The sequence below is a fragment of the Eretmochelys imbricata genome, chromosome 1 (assembly GCF_965152235.1).
Source record: "Eretmochelys imbricata isolate rEreImb1 chromosome 1, rEreImb1.hap1, whole genome shotgun sequence".
In the NCBI taxonomy this organism is placed as follows: Eukaryota; Metazoa; Chordata; order Testudines; family Cheloniidae; genus Eretmochelys; species Eretmochelys imbricata.
In genome coordinates, this window is record NC_135572.1 from 195,654,996 (window position 1) to 195,681,447 (window position 26,452).

Here is a 26,452-nt window from a genome sequence, read left to right on the forward strand (position 1 = left end):
CAGAGCAGTTACTTTAATCAAGAGACAACTGGTAGCATACAATAAAAGCTCTCTGCATAGAAGTGACAAGAATGGACTCTAGAGAAAATAATAGGCAGGCAGATGTGTTTTGTTTCAATTTATTTGCAATGTGTCTTTGTAATAAAAATTGTCTGATTTTATTTTATGTGCCATTCAACGATGACAAAGATGGAGTAAGACATGGGGACCTCTGCTTCGTGTTGTATATTTATGTACATAATGGTCCTATCTAATGACTGATGAGTGTATTCTCTGTAGATCTCAGAGTGTTTATCATTATTCCCATTTCACAGACTGGGAAGCAGAGGCACAAAAGTGTACTAGTTTATCAAACATACAGCAGATCAGTGGCAGGACCACGAATGGAACCCAGGTCTTCCAACTCCAAGTCAGCCAGACCGCACCACCTCCCATAAAATAAAATAAAATGTTGGCACAGCCTAGTTTTTAATGTTGTTCCATGCCAGGCATGCTTAAATTTCCTATTTTATAGAAACTGAGGGGTAGAACTTCTCTTCAAAAATCTTTATTACTTGCTAGCTATTACGGTTAACATACCATAATATTTTCTTTATTAAGCCCTATTTTCAAATGATTACAATGGAGTGATGAAAATTCCTTCTGGGCTGAAGTGTATACCTCTCAGATGGCTTTGTTTTAGAAAACTGCTTCTGACAAGCAATTGCTTCATAGTGTATGTTAATTGCTTTGAACATTTATATACTTTTGCAGTTAGAAATGGGAAAAAAAAGTGTAGTCTCTGGAGAAGATCCTCGATTGGTGTAAGTCAGCAGAGCTCCATTGACCACCATACATAGCCCTTGATTGTGCTGGAACACAACCTATGGAGGGTCAAATTTTCAGATGGTAATCTATAGCTAGATGTATATGTTCAATGTGAACAAAAGACAGCCTTTACTGCAGCATACAGGGTTTTTGTCAAAACCTGTTTCCAGAATGCTCATTGACTGTGTCAATGCTTTAGGGCACTCTGTCTCTCTGTAGAAGTTGAAGATACTGGGTGGGTTCAGGTGGGCTGTGGAAACTCAGCCTGAACTGGGAATGGAAAAGTCTAATTGTCTATGCGTTGGAGGTCAGGTTGACCCAGTGGAGGAGTATTTGCATCTACAGTAGGTGTTGGCAGGTGGCAGATAAGGGAAGGAGTGAGTCATGTGGCCTATATACAATTAATTAGTGGCAAGATATTCCTAAGTGTCACCACGGAGTAACTCTTTTCTGGTATAAGATGTTTGAAATTTGTACTTCTGATTTCAGTGTGGCAATCCAGAAAAAAGGATGTGATCCCTTCCTGCATCATGGTTTCCTCTGTTCTGCCATGGATTACTTGGTCTACACCTAAAACTTAGCTTGACCTAGCTACATCAGTGAGGGCTGTGAGAAATGTCATACCCTGTGTAATGTAGTTAGTTCAACCTCACCCCCAGTATAGACACCGCTAGGTCAAAAGAAGAATTCTTCCATCTACCTTGCTGCTGTCTCTCGAGGGGGTGGATTTACTGCAGTGATGGAAAACCCCTCTGTCGCTGTTATAAGTGTATGCTACAGGGCTACAGCAGTGTGGGTGAAGGGCAGCAGGTGTGCCAGTGTAGTGCTTGTAGAATAGGCATCCTGTCATGTCCTCACTTGCATTGTGCCTTCTGTGAAGTACAATATGGGATTCCTGTTTGAATTTGGGACTTTGGAAAGAAGTCTGGATCTTTAGAGAACTTAACAACCCAAGTGTTATCTCCTACACCAGTTAATTATTAAAATAGTTCAATATTTGGGCCCTTAGCATCTGCTTACCTCACAATCCTTAATAGATTTTTATCTTCACAACACCCTGTGAAGTAGGGATGTATTAAAAACCAAGTGATTTGCCCAGTGTCACACAGGACATTTGTAGCTGAGCTGGGAAATGAAAACAGGTCTTTGGAATCAGTCTAGTGATTAGGGGACTGGACAGTCTTCCTTACACTATGGTTTATTAACCCTAATTAATGCAGGGGTACTGCAGTCATGTATTATAATGAATTGTGCTCTGTTTATAAGATGACAGTTCAGTTTTCCAGCCATCACCACAACTTCAGTTCCTGAAAGAAGAAAAGACATTTGCATCCAGGGTAAAATTCACTGCACTCACAAAAAGCAGGGATATTTAGGCTCTATACAAGTGGAGTGTGGGATAGTCCAGGAGAGGAAATTAACACCTCCAAGCCAGTACCAGGGTGCCTGTATGCTTAAATGGTAGTTGTAGACCTGCAAGCCAGTTACTTCTGGAGCCACATAAATGTGGATTTGAAATCTCTTTTCTCGTCTGCACTTAGTACTACACCAGTGTGACTACTTGGCTGTCACGGAGAGCCTTCCCACAGCATTCAGGGAGTGCACAGCCACTTCGCTAAAGCCACTCTACAGGGAGATCCTATGTGCAGCTCTTATGGGGGGGATGAGGTGGTAACAGATTTTTCAAATCAAGGTGAATTGCACCCCCAGAGAAGAAAACAAGAAGCACTAAAGTTCAGTCTTACTTCCATACACCACCCTTAGATAACACATTACACCCCCTATCTTAGGTTTAGCTTCTGATCCATCAAATATAAACACCATAGGCAAGATTCTGGCCACCTGATCCATCGACTGAGGGCTGCATTGGTGGTATAAGGCAGGCAGAAAGCCATTCTATTCAGCTATTCCCCTAGCATAGAGGAATCCCCAGAAGATGTAGAATCTGCATACTTGGCTTTGTGGTGCCTCTTTCCTTCTGGCCACCACATAGGGGGCATATTGGGAGCATAGCAGTGAAGTAATGGCTGGAGTTCTGCTACACTCTGGCAATCCCCTGCTGTAATAGAGCCTGTTAGGGGGACTGTGCAACTGATCATGATTTAGAGCAGCTCTAAATTCTGCTGGGAGAGGGCCCCTCCCCAAAGATTAGGGAAAAGCAACCGTTGATGCTCTGAGCTGGGGCCGAGGGCTTCACAGTGTGGGAGGGGGCTCTGGCCTGAGCCTGGGGCAGGGGGTTGGGGTGCAGGAGGAGGTGAGGGGTGTAAGCTCTGGGGAGGGAGTTTGGGTGCAGGAGGGGGCTCCGGGTTGGGACAGTGTTGGGATGCTGGCTCTGGGAGGGGGCTCAGGACTGGGGCAGAGGCTTGGGGTGCAGTAGGTGGTTCGGAGTGCTGACTCCGGGAGGGGGATTGGGGTATGGGCTCCTGCCGGGCGGCACTTACCTCAGGCGGCTCCCGGTAGATGGTGTAGCGGGACTTAGGCTCACTTCCTGCCCCGGCCCCATGCCGCTCCCGGAAGGAGCCAACGCTCCTCTGCAGCCCCTGGGGGGGGCCATGTGGCTCTGCGTGCTACCCCTCTCTACTGGCACCGTCCCCTGCAGCTCCCATTGTCCATAGTTCTCTGTTCCCGGCCAATGGGAGCTGCGGAGGCGGGGCTTGCAGGCAGGAGCAGTGTGCAGAGCGCCCGCCCTGGGGCCGCAAGGGCGTGCTGGCCGCTTCTGGGAGCGGTGTGGCGTTGGGGCAGACAGGGAGCATGCCTTAGCTTAGGCCAGTGGTCACCAACCAGTCGATCCTGGAGACTCTCCCAGTCAATTGTGATTTCTAGTGGTTCAGCAGGGCTGCCGCTATCTGCTATAGATTTTCTGTAGAATATGTATTAAGTACCTGTTGCACTAATTGTGCTTCAAAAGTTTATTTTATGAAATTGGAACTCAGTGACTTAGCCACTGATTAATAATAATGATCTGTAAGTATATTTTTAAAATAATACTTACAGATGATTAGTTCTCAGTTTAAGTAATTCACCATATCCATGTTACTTATTAACTATGTCCAATCTATTTCAGTAAAAATATGAAGCTTTATAACTTTAACCAATAACAACTTCAGGTTTTCGGGAGGCTTCATTATGGATATCAGACAGATAGATAGAAAATGCGTAGGTGTCAGCATGGTCTAGTAGGCTCAAGTTCCATTCCTGGCTCTCTCATTGGCCTGCTTGATCTTGAGAGAGTCACTTCACTGCCCCATGCCTCAGTTTCCCCCATCTTTAAAATGAGGATAATGATACTTGCCTCCCCCTGTAAAGTGCTTGAGGTCTACTGATGAAAACACTAAATAAGAGATGGGCATTAATATATTTTCAATGAAACCAAAGAAGAACTTTTTCCTTTGAAAATAATGCCTCTGACTACTTCCCCAATTTTTTTGTAGCTGAGTTGTTTGTAGGGCAGAGCCACTGTTGTATAATTCAAATGGCTGCCTGATCATAGAACAGACACTAATACTTGGCCCGTGTTCAGCATGATACTTTATCACTTGCCTCACTTTCAGTGCACCTTGTCCTATTGAAATCAATGCACTGTTTGACCATGCCAAACTAACTGTCCAGTTAGGTCTTCCCGAACTGGTTGAATCTGTAATGGTATGGGCAACAGTCCTCCAGATGTGGAGAGCAGATGGGAAGTGGAAGGAGAACGTGACTTAAAAAATATAAGTTAGTCTGAGGTGGACCCTGGTGATTGAAAAGTCACTGTAAGATTGTGGTTGCTTGCACTGTGTTTCAGGCCTGAGTCCTGAGATTTAAAAATAAAGAACATATGGGCCTAATTAAAAAGAACAAAGGAAACAGAGAGTGGGGGAGGTGGAGGGGAACAAATCCAGAAAATAAGAAACAGTTGGACACCCGAATTATAGGCATCTGATTTTTACTAGATTAATTAAAGACTGCCGAAGAGCTAACCCCACAGCCATTTGGCGGGGTGGGGGAGGCAATGCAGTATATTAATTACACTTTTTTTTTTTAAAGACTTGTGGTTTTGTTGTAATTCTTTTTATCATAGCTTTCCTGATAGCAAAACCTATAGAAAAAGCTTCAATTCAGCTTCCTTTCTAACTCTCTGTTTTCAGTTGCTCATGAGTTCTTCAGTATTCTTCTATTTGGGCTGAAATTTTCCATGTTTATTTTCAGTCGTAAGTTGCATTTCCTTTTGGGAAGGCTTTGGGAAATCACTTCAGCTATTTGAGTTAGGTGAGCAGGGAAAATATACTTTTCCCTATTCTGAAAAATATTTATTTTGTCATGGGTAACTTCATCAATTGTACTTCTCATGTATCTAAAAAGGAACTTTGTAACTTAAGTAACTTTGAATTTTTCTCTTGAAAAAAAAAAGCTACAAGCAATTACAAAATAGTAAACATTTTATTATGTTTTGGTTTAATTGCTTGCAGCACTATAGAGTTGTAAGGGAGGTTTTAACTTGTGTAGTTAAAAATGGTTCTTGCCTTAATTTTTAAAGATAAATTAGATGCAAAAATGTATCCAGATACATCTGCTTATCTGCTACATATCTGGGCTGGCCCTGAGGCCTTAAAAACCCTGTCTCTTTCTTAGCTAGAAGAAAAGGAGTACTTGTGGCACCTTAGAGACTAACCAATTTATTTGAGCATGAGCTTTCGTGAGCTACAGCTCACTTCATCGGATGCATACCGTGGAAACTGCAGTAGACATTATATACACACAGAGACCATGAAACAATACCCCCTCCCACCCCACTGTCCTGCTGGTAATAGCTTATCTAAAGTGATCATCAAGTTGGGCCATTTCCAGCACAAATCCAGGTTTTCTCACCCTCCGCCCCCACAAACTCACGCTCCTGCTGGTAATAGCCCATCCAAAGTGACCACTCTCTCTATTGTGAAGAGAGTGGTCACTTTGGATGGGCTATTACCAGCAGGAGCCTGAGTTTGTGTGGGGGGGGGCGGAGGGTGAGAACCTGGAATTGTGCTGGAAATGGCCCAACTTGATGATCACTTTAGATAAGCTATTACCAGCAGGACAGTGGGGTGGGAGGGGGTATTGTTTCATGGTCTCTGTGTGTATATAATGTCTACTGCAGTTTCCACGGTATGCATCCGATGAAGTGAGCTGTAGCTCACGAAAGCTCATGCTCAAATAAATTGGTTAGTCTCTAAGGTGCCACAAGTACTCCTTTTCTTTCTTCCCAAAGCCTCTTCTCACAAACTCTTTCACCAGAAAGGATATCTGAGTTGAAGGATGCATTGTTCTTTTTACTACACTAAATGGGATTTTTTGTCACTGAAACTAAATTGCTGTTAGTAACGAACTGATGTGAAGCCTGAAAATTTATAGAAGTGAACTAGTAGCAAAAGTCTTGATTTTGTTTGCCACTGAAAACTTGAAGGAAACATTAACACTAGAGGAGGCATGTTAAAGAAAACAAGAAATAGGAAGCATCTGCAATAAAGAAAAGTTGAAGAGAATCAAGAGAATAAAAGCGTTAGGCAGAATAAGTGGGATGTGATAGAGTGGACAATTAACACTGTCCTTACGCTTCTGGATTGAAAGGTGGTACGTCACACATGAAAATGTATTTAGTGATTATCCAAGTCCATAGTAGTTGTCTAATAATCAGCAATTAAACAGTACAAGGATGGGGCTTGTAGGCAATCCTAAGATATATACAAGTTTAACTGTTCTATTGATTAAAGAACTTTGAGATTCCCATGAACTATCACAAACAGGTGCTAAACAGAATCAAATTCTATTCCATTTTTGAAAGTTGTAGCTTAAAGCTAAGTATAAATTGTCAGTGGAACGTATGTGAATACTTGCATTGCAAATACATTTTAAATATGAAAAAATAATAAAACGTGTTAGTCACTTATTTACTGGGGCTTGAATTGGGGGTTCTTTGTTTCCCTTTTATCACCCGATAGTACAAACACCTTAAATAAACACAAGTTGAAAGACCTATTAATGGTTTTAAGGTTTTCCCTCTTTCTTTTTCTTATAATTGCAGGCGAAACCTTACAAAGCTGTCGCTGATCTTCAGCCACATGCTGGCAGAAATCAAAGCAATCTTTCCTAATGGCCAATTCCAGGGTGACAACTTTCGTATCACAAAAGCAGATGCTGCAGAGTTCTGGAGAAAATTTTTTGGAGACAAGTAAGTATTGCTGGTTAGAAGGATTGTGAATTCTGTCTTATAACATGCATACAGAGAAGTACTGTTTTAAATAATGCAAATAGAATAGATATAATGTTTTTTTGCCAGAGTTGCCATAATGATTTCGCATTTAGTTTCTTTATGGTTATTTAGTTTCAAGAAGTAAAGGTTGGGTGCAGTAGTTCTCTTCTGTAGGTAAAATACATGTAAAGAAAAATGAACTATGGATGGCGTGAAGGGAAAATTAGGAAGAAAGTTTTGTTTTCCTTTTAGTCTTTCAAATTGTGTTGCTGTAGAAGGTGCAAAACCCATGATGCAATTTTTTTTTCTTTTCTTAAAATTAATACGAATTTTGATCCTTTTCTCCAAATCCCATAAACAAGTCCTGTCTGCTTTTCACTTTCCTGTTGGTTTCCATTTCCAGTTTGTCCTTCCGTGTGTTAAGCAAAATTTTAAATTTGGAAAGTAACGTAAGCTAGGACCAAATTTTCAAGCAAGATAGGAATATAAATTACAGTAGTCTCTAATCTGACTAAAACCAGTACTTGTCTCGAAATCCTCTTCTGCTAACCAGTGTAACATTAGAGGCCCCATCCTGAAAACAGCACACTTACTCCTGTCCATAATCCCTTTCATTTCAGTTTAAGGAATTATTTTCACTTAAACATTGACCACAGTGTGTTAAGTTATTTCATCACTCTTCTACATCTGAGAAATTAAATTTGAAGGTGAATATGAATACTTTGGTTCTGATCCTGCAAACACCTGCAGCTAAATTTGTCAAAATGAGAGAAGATACGTGGGTGGAGGTGAGATGATTTAGGTCCTTGAAGGTGAGAGTAAGAAGCTGCTGTCTTGTCACTCCAGAAATATTTTCTATCCGTCTAGTAAACTAAAAGGCACTTACTCCATACAGTCAGAAAAAGATAGTTTCACCTTAATTAGATACTGGCACTCCAAAGATTGTCTAAACCATATTTTTTAGGTTAATGGATACTCTTGGAGTAGAATAAATACAGTTTATCATTTTTTATGGGCCATTACGTCTAGGGTGAATTTTAAGATATGTTTAAGATAAGCAAAACCACAATGCATTGTATGATGTATATTGTTCTTGCCTACATGTCCTGCTACAAGAGATTTACCATAGACTGAATTAGGAACTTTAACTGAATCTGATGTTCCCTGCCCATATTGCTACATTTTCAATGAACAAGTTTACTGCCTAACGCATACTCTCAGATTAGTAACGTTTGACTATATTTGGTTTCTTGAATATGTGTGCTACTTTACAAATACGTTAAGATGGAGTCCCTGTACTGAGGACCTTAGAGTCCAACTCTGATATGACATGTGGAATAACAGTTAAAGTGCAGGAATAGATGGAAACAACATATCTGTGTAGATGAGTTCTGGGAGGCTTAATGAAAGAAGCAAGTTTTTAGAAGAATACACTGTACAAGGAGGGTATTGTGAGCATACAGGATTGTTTAAAAAACTGGCAACTAAATAGAGCACTTCAAACACAAATTGTAACATTTTAAAAATACTTTGTGGACTTTATGCAGGCTGTAGATGAATGTGATACAGTCTTGTCACGCCTTCATTATCAGTATTTATTACAAAACACTTTTATAATGGCAGGAACAGAAAAAGGTTGGCGAGATTCATAAAGTTTTTTTTGTTTGTGTTTTTGGTTTTTTAAGGTCACAAGGGACCATTATGATCATCTAGTTTGACTTCCTGCATAACACAGGCCATAGCATTTCACCAAGCAATTCCTGAGTCAAGCCTTTAATCTCTACTTGAGCTAAGGCATGTCTTTTAAAAAAGACACCCAGTCTTGATTTAAAACACTTCAAAGGATGGATAGTCCACCATGGCCCTAGGTAATGGTTCTAGTGTTTAATTACACTTGCTGTTAAATTGCCCCTTACTTCTCATCTGACTTTTGTCTAATTTCAGCTTCCAGCCAGTGGATCTCATTAGGCTTTGCCTGCTAAAATAAATAGTCCTCTATCTGAAATCGTGTCCCCATATAGGTATTTATTTCTGATCAATTCCTGATCAAGCCATCTCTTGATCTTCTTTGTTAAGAGAAGTTTCAGAGTAGCAGCCGTGTTTAGTCTGTATTCGCAAAAAGAAAAAGGAGTACTAGTGGCACCTTAGAGACTGACCAATTTATTTGAGCATAAGCTTTCGTGAGCTACAGCTCACTTCATCGGATGCATCCGATGAAGTGAGCTGTAGCTCACGAAAGCTTATGCTCAAATAAATTGGTCAGTCTCTAAGGTGCCACTAGTACTCCTTTTTCTTTTTGTTAAGAGAAGTGAACCTGAGCATGTTTTATGCTGCCATTGGCCCTGCTCAAAAGATCTTTCAAAACATCATCAAGGGTCAGAAAAAAATGTATTTTTTTTAAGGATTTTTATTGTCAAAGGCTCAGGGCATGTTACTTAAAATCTCTTGTGATAGAGCACCCTTTTTAAAAAAAATAAAAAAAGTCAATTAAAAACACCAAGTTGTAAATATCAAGTTTTTTAAATGCCCACACATCTTCTACTTTTCATTTAGTGTGTCCTTCTTTTCTTAGTTATCCTTAGAGTTTGATCCTTGGTCCCTTCCTCTTTTTCGTGCTATCCTTGGGTAACTTTACCTGTTCTGGCTGCAACATCCATTTCTTTGCTGAATACTTACAGATCGCAACCATAAATCTAAATCCAACTCTGAAGTTCACCCTTGGCTTGTTCATTTCCTTCTGACCCCTCCTCTTTCTCTGCTTTTCCTGAGCCAGCTGACTTAGTGCCTCTCTTCTCCTTCTTGTCTCTTGTCTTCATACCTCTGTTTGTGCCACACTTTCCTGGTGATCTAATTTCTCTATTTAAAAAAAAAAAACACAAAAAAACCACCTTTCCAGGTGGATTCTAATTTCAACTGTAAATTTCTTGGGGCTTGGACCATGTGTGTTATATTTTGCATGGTGTCAAGCATAGACAGACCTCAATAAGTAGTTGCTATTTTTAGTAGGCTGACTTTTTAAGAACCTGCCACTTGCCCATGATTAACAACCTCACTTCTCAGTAGTAAACAGTTAATTTGCGCTCAGCATGCTTGGCATTCACCCAGATTTAGTTAATTGTGTTTAAGTAACTGTAAAGCATGTAACAGCATGAATGTTGAATATATAGATGAGTAAAAGTTATTGTCTTGCATCACCATTTAATCTCTTTATGAAATGAAATGCCTGAAGCCTTTAAGGCATGAATTGTCTTTTAATTCACTGAGTATCACACACTGATATGCCTTTGGGGATCACATCCTTTTAAGGTGGGCGTGTTTTGACAAATTGGTCTGCAAATACTTACTTATCCCTTTCTTAGACATAGTGCATACTTCAAGCTTTAGGGTGTTGGACGAGATGTAATAAATGATGAAATCTCCAGTGTTCATACTGGTAAATATGTTCAATATTGAATTAATTGCTCAAATATAGATAGTATATTCAAACCTGCCTGCTGAAGTTTGGCCCCATAGACATAAATTTAGGTCCCAATTCTGCTATTGGCTCCCTCCTGTCAGATTCCTGTGTCAATGCTGAACCCCACTGAAGTGAATGGGGATCTACATGTGATCAAAATTCTACCTCTAAAAAACAAAGGGACAGGATTGGGGCCTTAGAGACGTCAGTAAAAGTGATAGGATTTTTCACGGTTGCTGGCCACCCAAAATCCCATTTAAGTCAGTGGGAGCTCCAGGACCTGTGGAAAAACAGTCTACACATTTAGGTTTCCAAATACAGATTTAAAAGCCTAACTTTAGGCACCTAGGTCTGAAAATTTTGGCCCATATATCCAACTTCAGTAAGGTGCCCTTCAGAACTATTACAGACATATATGCATTGTAAGCATATTAGTATGTTGCTTCAACTTAGATACAGCTGCCTTGATGGATACTGGTTCATTGACCTTCTGTGTCAAACTCCTTTTGCATCAGCACTTTTAAATAGAGCACGTTGCGAGTGAGATTCTAATTGCAGAGGGAAAAACTCCAATAACTTCTTGAACAAAAATCTTATTTTTTGTTTAAACAAACTAAAATTTAGGAAAACGGCACTATTCAGAGCAGCACTTATGCACATGCTTCATGGTAAGCATCTATTTAATTGCCTTCCTGAATTAGGGATGTCAGATACATACGAGGGTTCTGGTATGTGCATAATTCATAGAACACCTTATCCAGAGATCTTCTACTCATTTTTACTCAGTCCTTATTCTGAGGACAATGGGAGTTTGCTCAGGTAAACACTAAGTAAATTACCTTGAGATTTGGCTCCTAGATAAATAATAAGCGGTTAAAATGAGAAACATGGAAATAATTGTTATGTTTTTTGTGTCCCTGAGCAGAGAGATGCAATTATTTCTTTTGTTTATAGCTGATCATGTTATGATTTTTCAGAATACAAATATAAACATTTTCGAGTTTCTCTGAAAAAACAATTGGAAACCATCCCACAATCCCGCCTTGTTTTGTACGGTTTTTTTTCTGACTAAATTTTGAAAAATAAATGAAGCTTTAACAAAAGTCATGATCCATTATGTCCTAGGCCTGCTCTTTAGATTTTTGTGCCTTTTGGGCTTTGTCTAGCAGCAAAGTAAGGGACATGCTGCTTTTTATTTTTTTAATGTGAATGTACAGTAAATTCTCAAAGATCAATTCCTGGCATCCAGTCTGTGCTGAACACTTATTTTTCTCTTTGACTGCTCTTTCCAAATGAATTGGAAACTTTTTATTTTGTTGCTCTATAATAAGCACTGTTGTTTTTCCAAGAACACGTGTTGCTGCGCTCATTCTTTTACAACCATCAGGGCCGCTACAAATACTTTAAGGCACATTCTGCAGGTTACCAATATATGCATCAGAGCATGCTTGTCTTCCTTCAGAATTTACAGCCAGCTATGTGCACAGCCAGATGGTTTCAAATTGTTTAATTAAAAATACATTAATAGCTAAGATAACTATTAGAAGTTCCTACTGACTATTTATCTAGCCATCATCAGTTGACAGTTTCCCTTAGGCACCACAGAAGTAGGTCTCACGGGAGTATTTGAAGGAAGACCGGGTTTAACAGATTTATTCATTGAGGTCATTGCATTAATTTCCCTCCTCTTTCAAATCCCTCCTCAAAATCCACTTCTGTGATTCCTAAAGGAAACTGCCAAATGACAGTGGCCAGATAAAGGCCCACGAAAGACTTCTGCATGGAAGAATGTGTGAAGATGTTTGTGGGAGAAACAGGCAAATAGGAAATGGAGGCTGCCATCCTCCATGTACCAAAGTGAGTGGAAGGTTTGTAGCACATTAAATAATAAAGACAATTATAGATCAGGACTAAGTAATGAAGGAGCTTAAATGTAAGGATCAGAATCTTTTATATGACACAATGGGGAAAGTTGAGCCAGTGCAGGGGCTCAAAGGGTTGACATGGTCAAAATAATGGGGCAGAAAGATGATCTTAATGATGGTGTTTGGAACCAGAGAGACAAGCCTTGAGCAAGTATGACTAGGTTTGTTATGCCATTTCACAGTCAGTCATTGCACTAAGGTCTTGATGTCACTAGGCCTATAGCAGTCAGTTCTGTGTGATGGGGTGGATTCCTTGTTGCAGCCATGTTCATGTAAATTAGCATGGAGGCAGCTAGCACTGCCTCTTCCTGACCTTTTAAAAAAAAACAAACAAACAAAAAACCTTTGTACTGAATTAGTAGATCAGCCACTAACATGGGTTCCCCAAATACTTTCAAATGGAACAGGAGTATGGCCAGAAAAACACAGTGATCTGAGACTGACTTTGCGGAAGGCCTAACTTGGATCCCTGATAGCGTGTGTTGCAATCCCTGATACAGACAGAGAAAGGAATTTGGAGAAATGTGGGGTGACCCCACATAAAATAGAAAGCTCTTTTTTTCCAGCCCCTTGCTGTTCCAGATCATGCATGCCCACAGATGGTTGTGGTCCTTGATGACTGTGGGTGTTTGGAACCCATTGTTCACTAATGAAGCCATGGTGTGTAGGCAGCTCTGTACAGATATGTGCTGCCTCAGGAAATACTAACCTGTAGTCTCCAAAGAGAGTCTGCTTAGGCAAGGTATACGTACTCCTTTGCTCCTTCTTTATTCCCAGAGCCTCACCCTCCTTTCCCTTCCCTACCCTCCTGTGTTAGGCTTCAGTTGTACTTCTGACACATGGGGTCATTATTGTAACTGTTGTATAGAATGGGATGGCATGGTGGAGCAGAAGTGCTTTTTCCCCCTTGTGACTGATCTTCTCAGGCCTTTTTTTGAATTGACTTGTACGGTTGTTTGCTCTGGGCTTCAGAACCAAAGGAAGCATGAGGTCCATTTTTCATACTGGAGGGTGTTTGGAGCAATATTCTAAGAAAGCTGTGTTCAGTAATGATAAACTGAAACCCACATCAGTTTCCTCAAACATTCAAAGAATTTTTTGTTTAGATCTGGGTGACTGCTTGAATTTTTAAATAAATTCACTTTGGACAGTCATGCCCCTTTTGTGTTCGCATTCTGCAGCATTTCTGAGAGAGTTGTACTGGCACGGATGTTGGCAGAATGTCAGTTTCCAAGTTACACACATACATATTCACACCACAGATGCTTCTGAGCTCCTCTACTTCGAGAGAGAAGAAACAATGGCATGTGCACATCTGACCAGTGCAGCTCAGATATTGCACGTTGAATGTTCACGGAGATAATTTTTTTTTAATCCATAGTTGTTGGTTCTTTTAAGCAAAACATGCAAATACTTAAAAAGTTTGAGGAAAATCCCAGTTTGCTCTTGGATATTCCATGAGCAGAAAAAGAAGCTAAATCCATCTGTTAAATTATTTGTTGTGAATTACTTGCTGAGCTCTAATCCTTCAAATGGCTTGGAGGAAGCTTGGCTTGGCGTTTTAGAGTATGATATATCTTGGAATCCTGAATAACCCTACCCTTGGGGCAAATGCTTATATAAAAAGCAGTTTCAATAAGATGTCTAAAACAAAACTTTTACTCTGCCCAGAACAGACCTCATGCCACCAATTTGTTATAAATGCAATTACTACTGTCACTCTATCAGAGAAAATAGAAAGGCAGTCTCCACTGGGAATGTGTTCTTCTGGTGGGCGCCTCAGATGAGAGGAAGACCAGAGGTGATTATCCAGATACAGTCAGGTCTGCAGCAAGAGACAGTGTTTAGGTGTATATGAGAAACTTTTTCTGCATTAGGGTCTCAAACAAGCTTCCTGAAGCTTTAAAGAGGACCATTTTGTTGTTGTTAAACCAGCATAGGTACGCTTTGACTGCAATTGAAAGGGTGCAGAGACTCCCATTGATTTCAGTGTGAGTTGGATCAGGCCCTAAGTGAGCTTTAAATTCTTTCGATTTAGAAAAGTTCTTTCTCAAATAAATAAAACACACCTAAATACATAACAGATGGTTGTCCTTAGCTCCCTAGTGTTTTAATTCAGGTGTACGTTTCAAGCCACTTCACATATTTATTCCTTTTATATATTTTCTCTCTGATTTTAATTAATTGTACAACAGCACGTCCAAGAGCATCATAAAATAGCACATATAATACATGTTTATGAAAACAAACTAAAACATACAGCCTGAAACTTTCTGAAATTAGTACTGCTTCCTAGAAGACATCAGAAAAGAGACAAACTGTTGCTGAACATATGTTTAAAAAAGAGAAAAGCCGTTTTTTGGGCAGCAAACAGTTTGAGTGAATTTATAGTGAGGATAGCATTTTTGTACTATCTTCTTTAGTATTCCTAATATGAAATACTCCCCAGAATAATGCCTCAGTAACAGTACATCATACAGCCAATGACAGCTTATATAGTTATTAAATATAAGACAATGCACTTATTCATCCTAATTATACAGAGAGCCTAACATGGTAGGGGGTGTCATATTGCGTCTTCCTGATGAACACAGCAGAGGTGCGTAACCCCTCCTTCTCCAGACAAGTTCCCACTGATCTGCCTAATCTCATCAGGCATGTGCAGAAATACCTGCCAACATCTAATGCTGGGCATCATTAGTGGCATGAAGCAACAAACAAAACAAGGACAAAGAGCCTGGAAACCATTAGCTGTAAATACTTTGTACAATTCAAGATGGAAAAGAGGCAGATTGCATTTGATTGTAAACCAGATCCTGTCTTCTTTTATTGTAAAGGAAACAAGCTTTCTCTAACATTATTTAGTAGGCTTGACAAACATACTGTTCTCTATAAATCCTTATCTCAGCATTCATTTTATAAGCAGCATCTGAAGTAATGTGTTTGGATTTAAATAATAAAGACACCTGTACAAAACTGTAGATCCCTAACGTGTAATAATACACCAGAAATCACAACAGCATTAAAATTATCATTCAAACAGGAACTCAATCTGACAGCCACCTACCAAAGCTCCTTTCTACCGCTTTACTGTTGTGGGAAGTTTACTCTCAGCTTTTTCTAAATACTCCTACCCACACCTTTTGCAGTGTGCCTGGGAGATTAGTCCAAAGTAGCCTGAATTTGACAAAGGGGGAGGATAGATGGGGGAGGAACAAGTTACATAGTCCTAGAGACCTCACAGAGAACACCCTGCTAGCAAACTCCCTCTTTTCTATGAAAGGCGGCCTCCTGCTCAAGGACTTCTCTTGACCACAGCTGTCGGAATGGCGCCGGGAGAGAGGCAGTCCCTCAGGTAGGCTGGTCCCAAGCTGGTTAGTGCCAAAAGCTACAGAGTGACTTTATCAGAAGCAGAAATGAGTGTTTCAACAACAAACAGTTCTCAGCTCTCCTGGGGACAGTAAATGATGGTCAAGGCACAACAGGCCAGATCCAAAACTCACTGAAATAACTGGGAGGGCTCAGATGGATTTCAGTGGACTATAGATGAGGAACACCCTTTTTTTTTTTTTAAACACCTGTCCTGGAAGATTATCACGATAAACTTCAGATGTTATTTCACTGGTTTAATCTCTCAACTGTGAACATGTCTGTCATAGGCTGAGTTGCAGATGGGCTGAATTGTGCATTAAGGTGTCTGACCTTGAAGTTTTGTATCTATATTATTTTTTTAATCAGGTGAGGGTAATAACATTAAGTGAATAGAGGATGGTAGGTCCTGTGTATCGGTCACATCCAATAATTTCTTCATGAAACTATAGCAGGTGGAGAACCAAGAGGGAGTTCTGACAATCCTGTCACATCACTCGTTTTTGCTTGCATTGTATTGAGATTACACTTGCATATGAGATTAATTTTAGCTTTAAGAGTTTGGATTTCCTCTTCTAACCCTTGCTATTCTAGTACTGTGATCTTGATGCTGTCACCATTCAGAAAGTTTAACGAGAGAATCAAAGAGGAAGTCTAATTTATGATTACCTGTTTAATTCCTGTAATTGTGACACCTAAATTCATATATAACTGTAGTTTTTAACACCACGGATGCACAGAGGTTTTCTATCTTTGTACTTTAAAGTCAGTGCAACATTTTGTTCTTTCTTTACCGTGATCAAAATTTGATGTGCATTCTTTTTTAAATGGCATCTGATGTGGTATCTCTCTTCAGTTCTTTGTGGTTTCCTGTTTTTCATACACAGACGAACATATCTGCGGAGATCTATTCGGCTTCATCATATATTATCATTTATGATTTTCTCAATACAAGCTTCAAAATGACATTTAGATTTCCAGGTCTAAAGGCTTTTATGAATACAGTAAAGGCCAGATTAGGATTTTTCCCTGCAGCAGAAATATGAACTCAAGTCCTCAGCGTTCTGCTTTTAGTTGAAAGCTTTTTTTTTTAAAGTTAAGTGAATTGGCAAGTATTTACTTAGTGTGGAACAGTCAGATATAACTATCATTTTCTTTTATAACTCCATATTACTAAGTAATCTGAATTACTTTGTACATGTAAAAAGGAGATGTGAAAATGTTTGTGGAATAAAAATGTTGTGGGGTTTTTCTAAAGTTAGTGTCAACAGCAGAAGCCCATGAGGCATCTGTAGCATGTGTGAGGGTTGTATCTTTGGCTCTTTAGACTGTTTTTTAGCATCACATACACACAAACTGGCTTTAAAAACACAAAATCTTACACATTTTAAAGTCTTGCAAATAACTACAGATCACCGAGAATGTGATCCTGTAAAGTAGGCTATTCTCTACTCCTACAGGGCATTGAGGTCAGTCAGTCCACCTTGCAGGGAGGGGTTTAATGCCGTGCAGAATTTAGATAGTAACCTTTATAATGACGTCTGGGTGAAGAAGAAGCAGCAGCAGTTGTTGATGGGTGGTCTGCCATGGTTTGTAAAGGGTTCCTCCACGTGATGGGCATCGCGTGGGGTCCCAGATCTCACCATCTTCATTGACAATGGTTGGCAGAAGAACCTGCCAGTTTGTGCAGCAGATGAGTTAAAAGGGACATGGGATACAGAAGGATGGGGAGAGGACCTGAGGTGAACAAAATGTGACTCTGCTAGAGAGGATCAGTTTAGTATGTCTTCGTTCTGAATTGCTCTTTCCATGCCTGCCACGCTCTGCTCCAGAGCTACAAATAAAAGTAGGGGCAGGTTCTGCCAGTGGCACAGGGATAAGGGACTCATTCCCTGTTAACGCTTGACAACTCAAAGCACTCAGCCGGCCTCTGTCTAGCTGAATGAGGCCTTCAGTACATTTCAGCTGCCCTTCCTCATTAATGGTAGCACCTATTCATCCTATGTTGAATTCGTTTGCATCAACAGGCTTCTTCTTTTTCTCCATGCTGCTAGGACTTTGGGCTGAGAGGTGCCTTCCCCCAGCTCTTGTTGCATTCTTCAGAAGGGAAGCAGGATTTCCCCCCACCCCCAGTAGCAGGCTCTCAGCCTAGTAGCATCTTGAACTGTTGAGTCCTCAAGTACTAAATCCCTTCCTTAAATGCTCAGGTAGACCTTGTTTCTAGTCAGGAGAAAAGAGAATAAAGTCTCAAACGTTGAATAAAATCATTTATTGAATAAAGTCTCAAAAGTTGCTTCAAAGTTAGCTACTAAATTGGATTCAGAAAAGTAGTTTGGATTATTTATTGGAAGAGCTTTCAAATTTGTGCAGATATAGACATGGTAAGAGCTACACTCTAATATCCATGTAACTGTTATAACCCGTTACCATTGCTGTCATCCTGCAGTTTTTCCTTTGTTTGTCACTACTACTCATTCTGTAACAATGTTCTTATTTCTAAAAGCAATTTCTTTGGGAGGGGTCGGGAGAACAGCCGTATAGTCAAATAGAGCAAGCCACACTCTTTGGCAGTGTCTTAAAGAGCCTTTCCCTTCCTTAGGTTGCTGATGTGAACTCAGCCTTGAGTAGTGGTGTCATAGCAGTTATCTGAAGGTTGTTGGCCTGTACAAATTGAACTGGTATAAATGAGCCTTAATCACAAAAACTGCAATCACGGTAGGCACTAAGTAGCATACTTGTTAGTCTGAACAGAGGCCAAAGACCATGAAGACAGAACTTCCCATCCATCTCAGAGGTGTTTCCTTCAAGTCAAGATTGGGATCATGTGGGGTGGTTTGCTGTACCTGTTCTGTGGATAAATAGAGGATTTTAATCTTGGAACCAGAGACTCCATCAACTTTCCCGTGCACAAAATTCACTTACAGTAAAAACAAACTAACAAAAAACTCACCACCACACCATTTTGGGAAATAATTTGGCTTGAATATTTTGCATAATAAAATAAAAGGGAGTTTAACAACATCCATTTAATGGAAAATAAGATGTACTAGCATTTGATTGAATCCTTGCAGAAAACTGAGCTTTAGTTTTTGTAGCAAAATCAAACATAATTAATGTCAGGCTTGAGTTGTGCTGTCTAAATAAGAAAATTTCTTCAATATGGCATCTTATTAAATCGTTTCTCTCCCCCTCACAGAACTATTGTGCCATGGAAAGTGTTCCGGCAGTGCCTTCATGAGATTCATCAGATAAGCTCTGGTTTGGAAGCAATGGCTCTGAAGTCTACCATTGACTTGACCTGCAATGACTACATTTCAATTTTTGAATTTGATATCTTCACTAGACTATTTCAGGTAAGATTCTTAAAATTTTCAGCATTATGGAAGAACTTAGATCTGTGAGTCACCAAATGGACAAAAAAAGTCAGATGGTTGGAAAATAGTGAATGACTCAAACATTAGACCGTGGAACTAACTTTGTTTATTTTTTGTTTTTTGCTATCAAAGCCTATATTTTAAGATACACCCATGAAACAATATGTGCATAGTTTGTGGACATGGCTACCCTAATTGTGATGCAGTTGTGGCAACTCATGCATTTTTTCCTGCATTTAGATTTCTCTCAAAAAATATGGGTCTGGGTTGCTCACTTTAGCCTCTCTATATATTGTATATAGGAGTAATTATTAGGATGCAATTCTGGTAAATGAAGTCTATCACTTATTCAGGCATTGGCTGTTTTTCTTCTTTGTCTGAAGTGTATATTGACAATTTAATGAATTGTTTGTGAAAATTATTTTGTTTGTTAAAGATGTGCTCACTGTGAAATCTGGATCCAGATCTGATTTTTTTTTTTTTTTTTTTTTTGAACGCCCACAATATTCTGGCGTGTTCATTTCTGGGGATTTGGTATAGTCCATTAAAGGGCTAGGGACCATTTGCAAAAGTTGGATGATAGTAGGGTATGTTGAATCCAGGGCTTTTGTTTCTTTATCATCTCTTACTTTCACCAAGTGAAATTGCCAGAACCAATAAAAGTCAAAGTTAAAATTGTTCAGGTGTAACCCATCTCTGTTTAAGCTCTTCTGAGGCCAAACTCTGAGTCTCAAAACACAATCAAAGCATTCCCCTTACAGAAATAACCAAAATGCATCTTTTATCATTATATTTCAAGACTTTTTTTTTATTTATTTTTTTTTTTTACTGGTGCCTTTGCTAGCGCTAGTGTAAAACTCAGCTATTTTGGATTTCAAGGATTTGTGTGAATCTTTGGCTTATATGGTTTTGCACCTTCCAAGCTTTGCTTTTGAGTTTGGGGTTTGAGTTAAAACATTTCATTGCAAAATTCAGTTGAAACACCTAAACTTTGCCTGGTTTGAATAAGTTTCTGTTCCAAACAAAAACTTATTCTGTGTTCAGCAGAAAATTCTGAAACCTTTTTGTTGAAGCTGAACTGGTTTTCAGGTTGGTAACTGTAAAAGGTTCCTAGGGATACCAAGATCTGTGGGGGCATTGTAAATCTCTGCCTCATTAAGAATGAGTTTTGCTGGCAATTAGACTGTCAGCTGCCTGCCCCTCCAGTTTATCTTCCTCACAAGCAAACCTCTTGAGGCTCTCCCGGCCCAAATGTTGCTAGTAGGTAACAATTGCAGCATTCCAGCCCTCAGAGATATTTCTCTGCAATCCTCAGCCCCTTCTGCTGTGCATTTACAGAATATATTAAGTTTGCTGCTCTTAGAGTCAGTACATCACAATTTATTAAATACACTCTTCCCTTCAAACACAGCACTGAATTGGCCTATACTAAAAATAAAACAAGTTCAACAAAAGAGCAAGGATAAAGTGATACCAAGTAAAAGAGATAAAAATAGAGATGGTTACAAGCAAATAAAAGTGAAAACGCGGCTAAAACTTCGTCTAGCAAGATACTGTCTTTGTTCAAGATGGGTTCTCTCACCAACCGTATCCTTTGCAGCTTTTTACAGTCCAGCTAGGCCAGGAGCCAAAGATCAAATCACCTGCTTTATTTTCTAGGTGAAGGTAAAGATGGAGTTGAGACATTGAACAGTAGTGTCCCCTTAATTCTATAGCCTGGGGTGCCTTTTACACTGCTTTGCAGCCAGAACAGCCACTCCTGGCCTGCGCATATACAGCCACCAGCATGTAAAATCACTTCCAGCTATGTTACATGAATGCTGTCCCAGCCATTCATGAATTCCAGACAGGGCGACACCCACATATTCTTCAATCCAAGCCTTGTTCCCCAGAAATGTGCATCTTGCACTGCTCAGTATCCTCTTGGACCATATAAGCTCATAGTAAGTCCATCATTCCAACACTGGGTAATGATTACGCACCAGCCTAAGTAGAGATTCCCAAACACTTCAACCAAACTACACTGGTTTAGATAAAACATTAAAACAAGTTTATTAATTTATAGAAAGATAGATATTACATTATTACAGGTAGAGATGCATATAAGTCAGGATTGCTTACAAAAGAAACAAATGGATAAACACAAATAATTCCTAAACTTTACCAAGGCTCATAGGTTTAAAAGCAAAAAAGGGTTATCTCACCATCAGCTGCAATACATTTCACATGCTGCGTCTCCTTCCAGTCTGGGACCACTGTCCCCTCTCCCCCCTCCCCCCCCCCCTTTGTTCAGTGCTTTGAGAGTCATTGTCATGAGCAGAGAGATGGAAGACGGAGAGGGGTTATGTGGCGGTAACTGTCCCTTATTTTCATACTCTCCTTCTTTCTTTAAGAATTAACCCCTGCTGGGGTGTAGATAAACAGTTCCCTTTGTACTTGAGAGTCGAACCATGTCTGGGATGAAATGTAAATTTCTTTTTAACATTTCTCCATTGCTGAAGAATGGCTGCTTAAGGAAATGATAGCCCACTTGATTTTGGTGAAACCTTTCTGGGGTTGCTAGTGTGTCTTTGTCTCTGAAAACTGTTACCCGGAGTTACAACATTTTTCAGTAATGATATAGCAAAATCTCATAATTTTATATGCAGTGATGTTACACACATTTCAACAGGATACTAATATTCAGCAGATTGAGTTTTCACATCACACCTCACAAGGCATACTTTGTACAAAATATATCATAACCTTATAAATATAAATGTGGTGAACATGGGATACAGGATGTCACAGGAGTCTCTCTCTGTTCCCTAAGGGATTGCCTTTGTCTTACAAGTCAGGAAGGGCTCCTGGGGAATTCAGTCTCCTAAGTCTCTCTAGGGTGAAGGAGCCATGTTAATTCGCTGTCTCTCGAGTTCAGGCAGGTTTAGCTTCATAATTTTGTTTATGGTTAATACGTAAATTGAGGTTAACCCACATTCCTTTACCTAGGACAGATGTGTTTATCACCTTTACCTAGGCTAGACTGTCAGGTCTTAAACATGTTCCAGTAACATCGTACAGAGAGAATTCATAACTTCACATATAAGGTTAATACATGCATTTTACAATGATATTGATATATCAGTGTGAGTAACATGCTAGCTAATACCTCACAAAGCATATTTTGTACAAATACTGCAGCGGTGTTTCAGGTGTGAATACAAGGGTGCCTAGGATCACAGTAAACAAACCCAAACCTTGGCTTGGGGGGTTGATTACAAGAGGTTCTAAGAGGAACACTCCTACTAACTATTACCATAAATTAGTATAGTTTGGAGTAATGTACAATTACTCTTTATATGAACGCTATCCTATTTTTCCTGCTTTGCTTACAAATCTGACACACAGACCTTTTTGCTCTTTTAATTTCTATATATTAACTATAATTATGGAAAGGGAAGGCAGTGAGCTGAGAAATATATTTTGTTCTGGCCCTGCGGTGTCTTGTAGATTGTTAGGAGGTTAGGTTTGGTTAAGAGCTGTTTTGACTCATGAACTGGAGAGCTCTCCTGAAGAATTGTTACTCTGACAGAGAGGGGCTTCCAAAAACCTTCATAACTGACACATTTTATCCCCACTTTCCTAGCACAAGCAGCATGTTTCTAAAAAATGTCACCTGTAAATGGAATTTGCATAAGAGAGAGTTGAACAGTCTCAAGATAGACTGTCTCATCCCGATTTCCCTCTTCTATTCTCTTCCTTGACACAGGCGCACCCTCAACCCCGCCACAAATCCTTTAGCCACTGAGAGGCACTATTGTCTTTCAAAATGTTGGTTGTTGAACACTCACTTTTTTTATGTTGGCACCTTAAATACCGAAATAAAAGATGTTTTCTTTTGATTGAGGTTATAATCTGACATGTCAGGTGTGCTTCAGTGCCAGCTCTTTGAAGTAATTGTGACTTAAGTGAAGTGGCAATGATGATTCGTCAATACCCTGAAAGTAACACTGTCACTGTTCATCTCATTCCCTGGCCATAATACTGGTATGACAACTGACAGGATCAAGAAGTGTAGAGTAATAAAAAGGATGACAGTTCAAAAATCAGTGCTCCACTAGACTTAGTCTATTAGTATAATAATGCAGGGTCTTGTTTGAAAAAATAAAGCTGTAACATGCTTCTTTGCTGTGCATTCATACAAACTGTGCAGCTTTCATGAGAGACTTTTGATGCTATTTCGGGGCCCAAATCTGTGAACACTTACTATCAGTCATAACACTTAATAAGTTTACTGGGACTACATATGTTATCAGTGAACCTTGAGATACTGATCCTCCAAAGATCTTACACAAGTGCTTAACTTGACACATTGAAGTACTTTGAAGGACTCCTCACAATGCATAAAGTTATGCACATGTGAAAGTCTTTGAAGGATCAGCGCCTTAAACAGCTATATTAAATCAGATATGTACATTTTAAGCGGAATAGCCTGAAATAATTTCAGTCTTTGTCACAAGTAGTCTTGAGTTTTATTCTAACAATTATCTAATTGGATTTATCATTTCATTATTTTTATTCTTTTTAGCCTTGGGGTTCAATCTTAAGGAACTGGAACTTCTTAGCTGTGACACACCCTGGATATATGGCATTCCTAACATATGATGAAGTCAAAGCAAGGTTACAGAAATACAGCACCAAACCTGGGAGGTAAGAGGTTTCACTGATTACTGCTTTACAAATAAACTTGGCTGTCTCTAAAGCTAAGTAATTATACTGGATCCATACTCCTGGGTCACATCCATTTGTTGTCTGGTTCGAGGGGAGCAAATTGATAACTTGATTAGCCAACATCTTTTTTTCCGTTTGTCAAAGTAAAACTGTATGATCTCTAATATATAGCAGTTTCTATTATAAAGACTGTAGCTGAAGCAAACTTCAAGCCCTTTTTTTGTAACAGGATGCAGTTTTGCCACCCCGAGTGCTCAAAAAACGAGAGTCAATCCTCAAGCTTTTTTTTCTCTGTACCCTCAAGGGCTAGAAACTTACTTTAAGAAAATGCTGAGATTCCCCTCACTTTAAGAAACACACCAAATGTATCTGTGTAATATAAATAAATAGTAACATCTTGAGGCTTGGGATAACATCAGGAGAGCTAGTAACAAGAGGGATGACTGATCTTGCATCTGGGGTTTAAAGTGACAACTTGTGCTGAAAGCCAATGATCCTCAAACTTTTTACTTCATTACCCCCCTTACCTCTGTTTGTGTCCCTCCCCCTGTCCCGGAGCCATGGTCCGGTCCTGCACCAGCTCTGGGGAGAGGAAGTGCGGACGGGTAAGGGGGGGGGGGGGGTTTGCAAAGTAAAAAGTTTGGGAACCACTGGCTTTCAGCGCCCCCACTGTAAAAAGTGTTCCAGTGCCACTGTCATAATTTAATTAGTATTAATTACTATATGTTGTTGTCAAAAGCACATACTTGGCTCATCCGTAATTGTCTGATGTCATAGGAACTGTACATTGACAAGGTTAAAAATGATCAGATTTGTGTGTGTGTGTGTGTAAATTTTAAAAATCTTGTGTTACTATACCTATTGAATTATTCAGCTGAGCTAACTTTCCCTAGTTATGTTTATACTTTGTACTATTTGTGTTTTCCCCTTCACTCAGTTTTGGCAAATGCAAATACATGAATCACTTCATTCTTGTTCAGTTGTTTTCTAGCCAGTGTAGAGTGTCCATATTTCCAATAGAAAAATGGGACACCGCATGGGACTAGCCCAAGGCCCCCCCCCACCCCCCGCTTTCCCCCATCCCACATGTGGGGCTGATCCGAACCACTTGCCTGCACCCCTCAGCTAGCATCATTACTGAGCCCTGCCTGCCACTCGCATGGGGTTGGGACTGGTGTCACTGCTCGCTCGAGCCATACCCCTGCCTGAGCCCTGCCTCTCTCCCCATCCCTGCAAAGCTCGCATTGCCGCTCATCCCCCTGCACCACTTTTTTGACAAAACTGGGCATTTATCCTGTTTGCTCATGCCCACTGATCACCAGTTAGCAAGGGCAAATGGGACAAATGCCCACTTTTGCCAAAAAAGTCAGGCCAGCCGGGATAGGGCTTAAAAAAGGGACTGTCCTGGCCAGAACGGGACATATGGTCACCCTAAACCAGTTTCACTTTCTTTTTCTCACCTTTCATGTTCTAATGTTTAGGTCCCTAACACTTTAGGGGCACACTTTTATGTCTGACTGAAGAAACATCCTGAAAATTGGCAGGATGAGGAGAATGTCATTGGAAAATAATTTCCAATATTGGGTTTTCTCTTTTAACAAAACCTAAATCATATCTTGTTACCTGGCCTGTAAAGGAATCTTGCTTCACCAGTTTAGATAAGTTGATACTGATCTCATGCACATATGATAAAACCCAAATAAAGAGGTCATGATGATTTTCAGAGTAGTGTGCTTTAGTTGATCATTAATGAAGTAAAAATGATGATTGTCGGGTTATAAAGAAAAAAAAGTCTTTAAAAGTTCATAGATTTTTAAGGCCAAAAGGGATCATTAGATCATCTAGTCTGACTTCCCGTAAAACACAGGCCATAGAATTTCATTGTTATCCCTTTAAAGTGTCCAATAACTAGTGATTAGCTAAAACGTATCTTTCAGAAGGGTATTCAATCTTGAACTGAAGACTTCAAAAGAAAATCTTACCCAAAGCTGCTTTAATGTTCCCTGTTACATAGAATTAATTTTAAGACCAACTTCTCTCTCTCTGATTAGTATCACTAGGGAACTTGTTAGGTTACTTACGTGAAGTACTGAACCTTCCAGGAAGAAATAGCTGATATAAAGTGAAATTGTTTGTTCACTTTAAAATGTTCTGGCAATTCTGAAGTTTTTGTTCAAAAGCCAGTGAATAGAAACAAGTTACTCGTCCAGTGGAATCTTGGCGTCATTGAAGTCAATGGCTGTTTTGTCATTAACTTCAATAGTGCCAGGATTTCACATTTTATATTTATTGTGGAGGAGGTACAACTTTAAGCAGTGATATTTCACACTACAAATCTGATCACCTTTCTGTGGCTGGATTTCCTGTTTGAGCAATTAAAAACCTGAGGTGATGTCTGACATTGAAGATTCCATAATTTTTAATAAGAGCAAGAATTTGCTCCCGCATTCTTGCCTATAATTTTCCTTTCTCTTCTATTGTGCAATGTGCTGTGCATGGTTTTTACTCCTGGCTGCCACCTGTTCTACACAAAAGTGGCTGAATTTCAGTCATGCTGTATATATGTTATCAGAGAAGCTCTTTTGAGTACAGTACTTCAGAG

General features: G+C 39.7%; 1 protein-coding gene across 2 annotated transcripts in view; it reads left to right on the forward strand.

Annotated features, from left to right (window-relative positions):
• CBLB (Cbl proto-oncogene B) overlaps positions 1 to 26,452 on the forward strand; it is a 198,054-nt gene that overhangs the window by 86,382 nt on the left and 85,220 nt on the right. The window contains exons 4-6 of one of the 2 annotated variants that reach the window (XM_077821171.1): positions 6,848 to 6,994; positions 18,963 to 19,119; positions 23,708 to 23,829. In XM_077821171.1, the coding sequence (XP_077677297.1) occupies positions 6,848 to 6,994; positions 18,963 to 19,119; positions 23,708 to 23,829 (426 nt within the window). Of the gene's footprint in view, positions 1 to 6,847; positions 6,995 to 18,962; positions 19,120 to 23,707; positions 23,830 to 26,452 lie in introns of those variants that run through there. The other variant, XM_077821180.1, reaches the window with a different exon arrangement.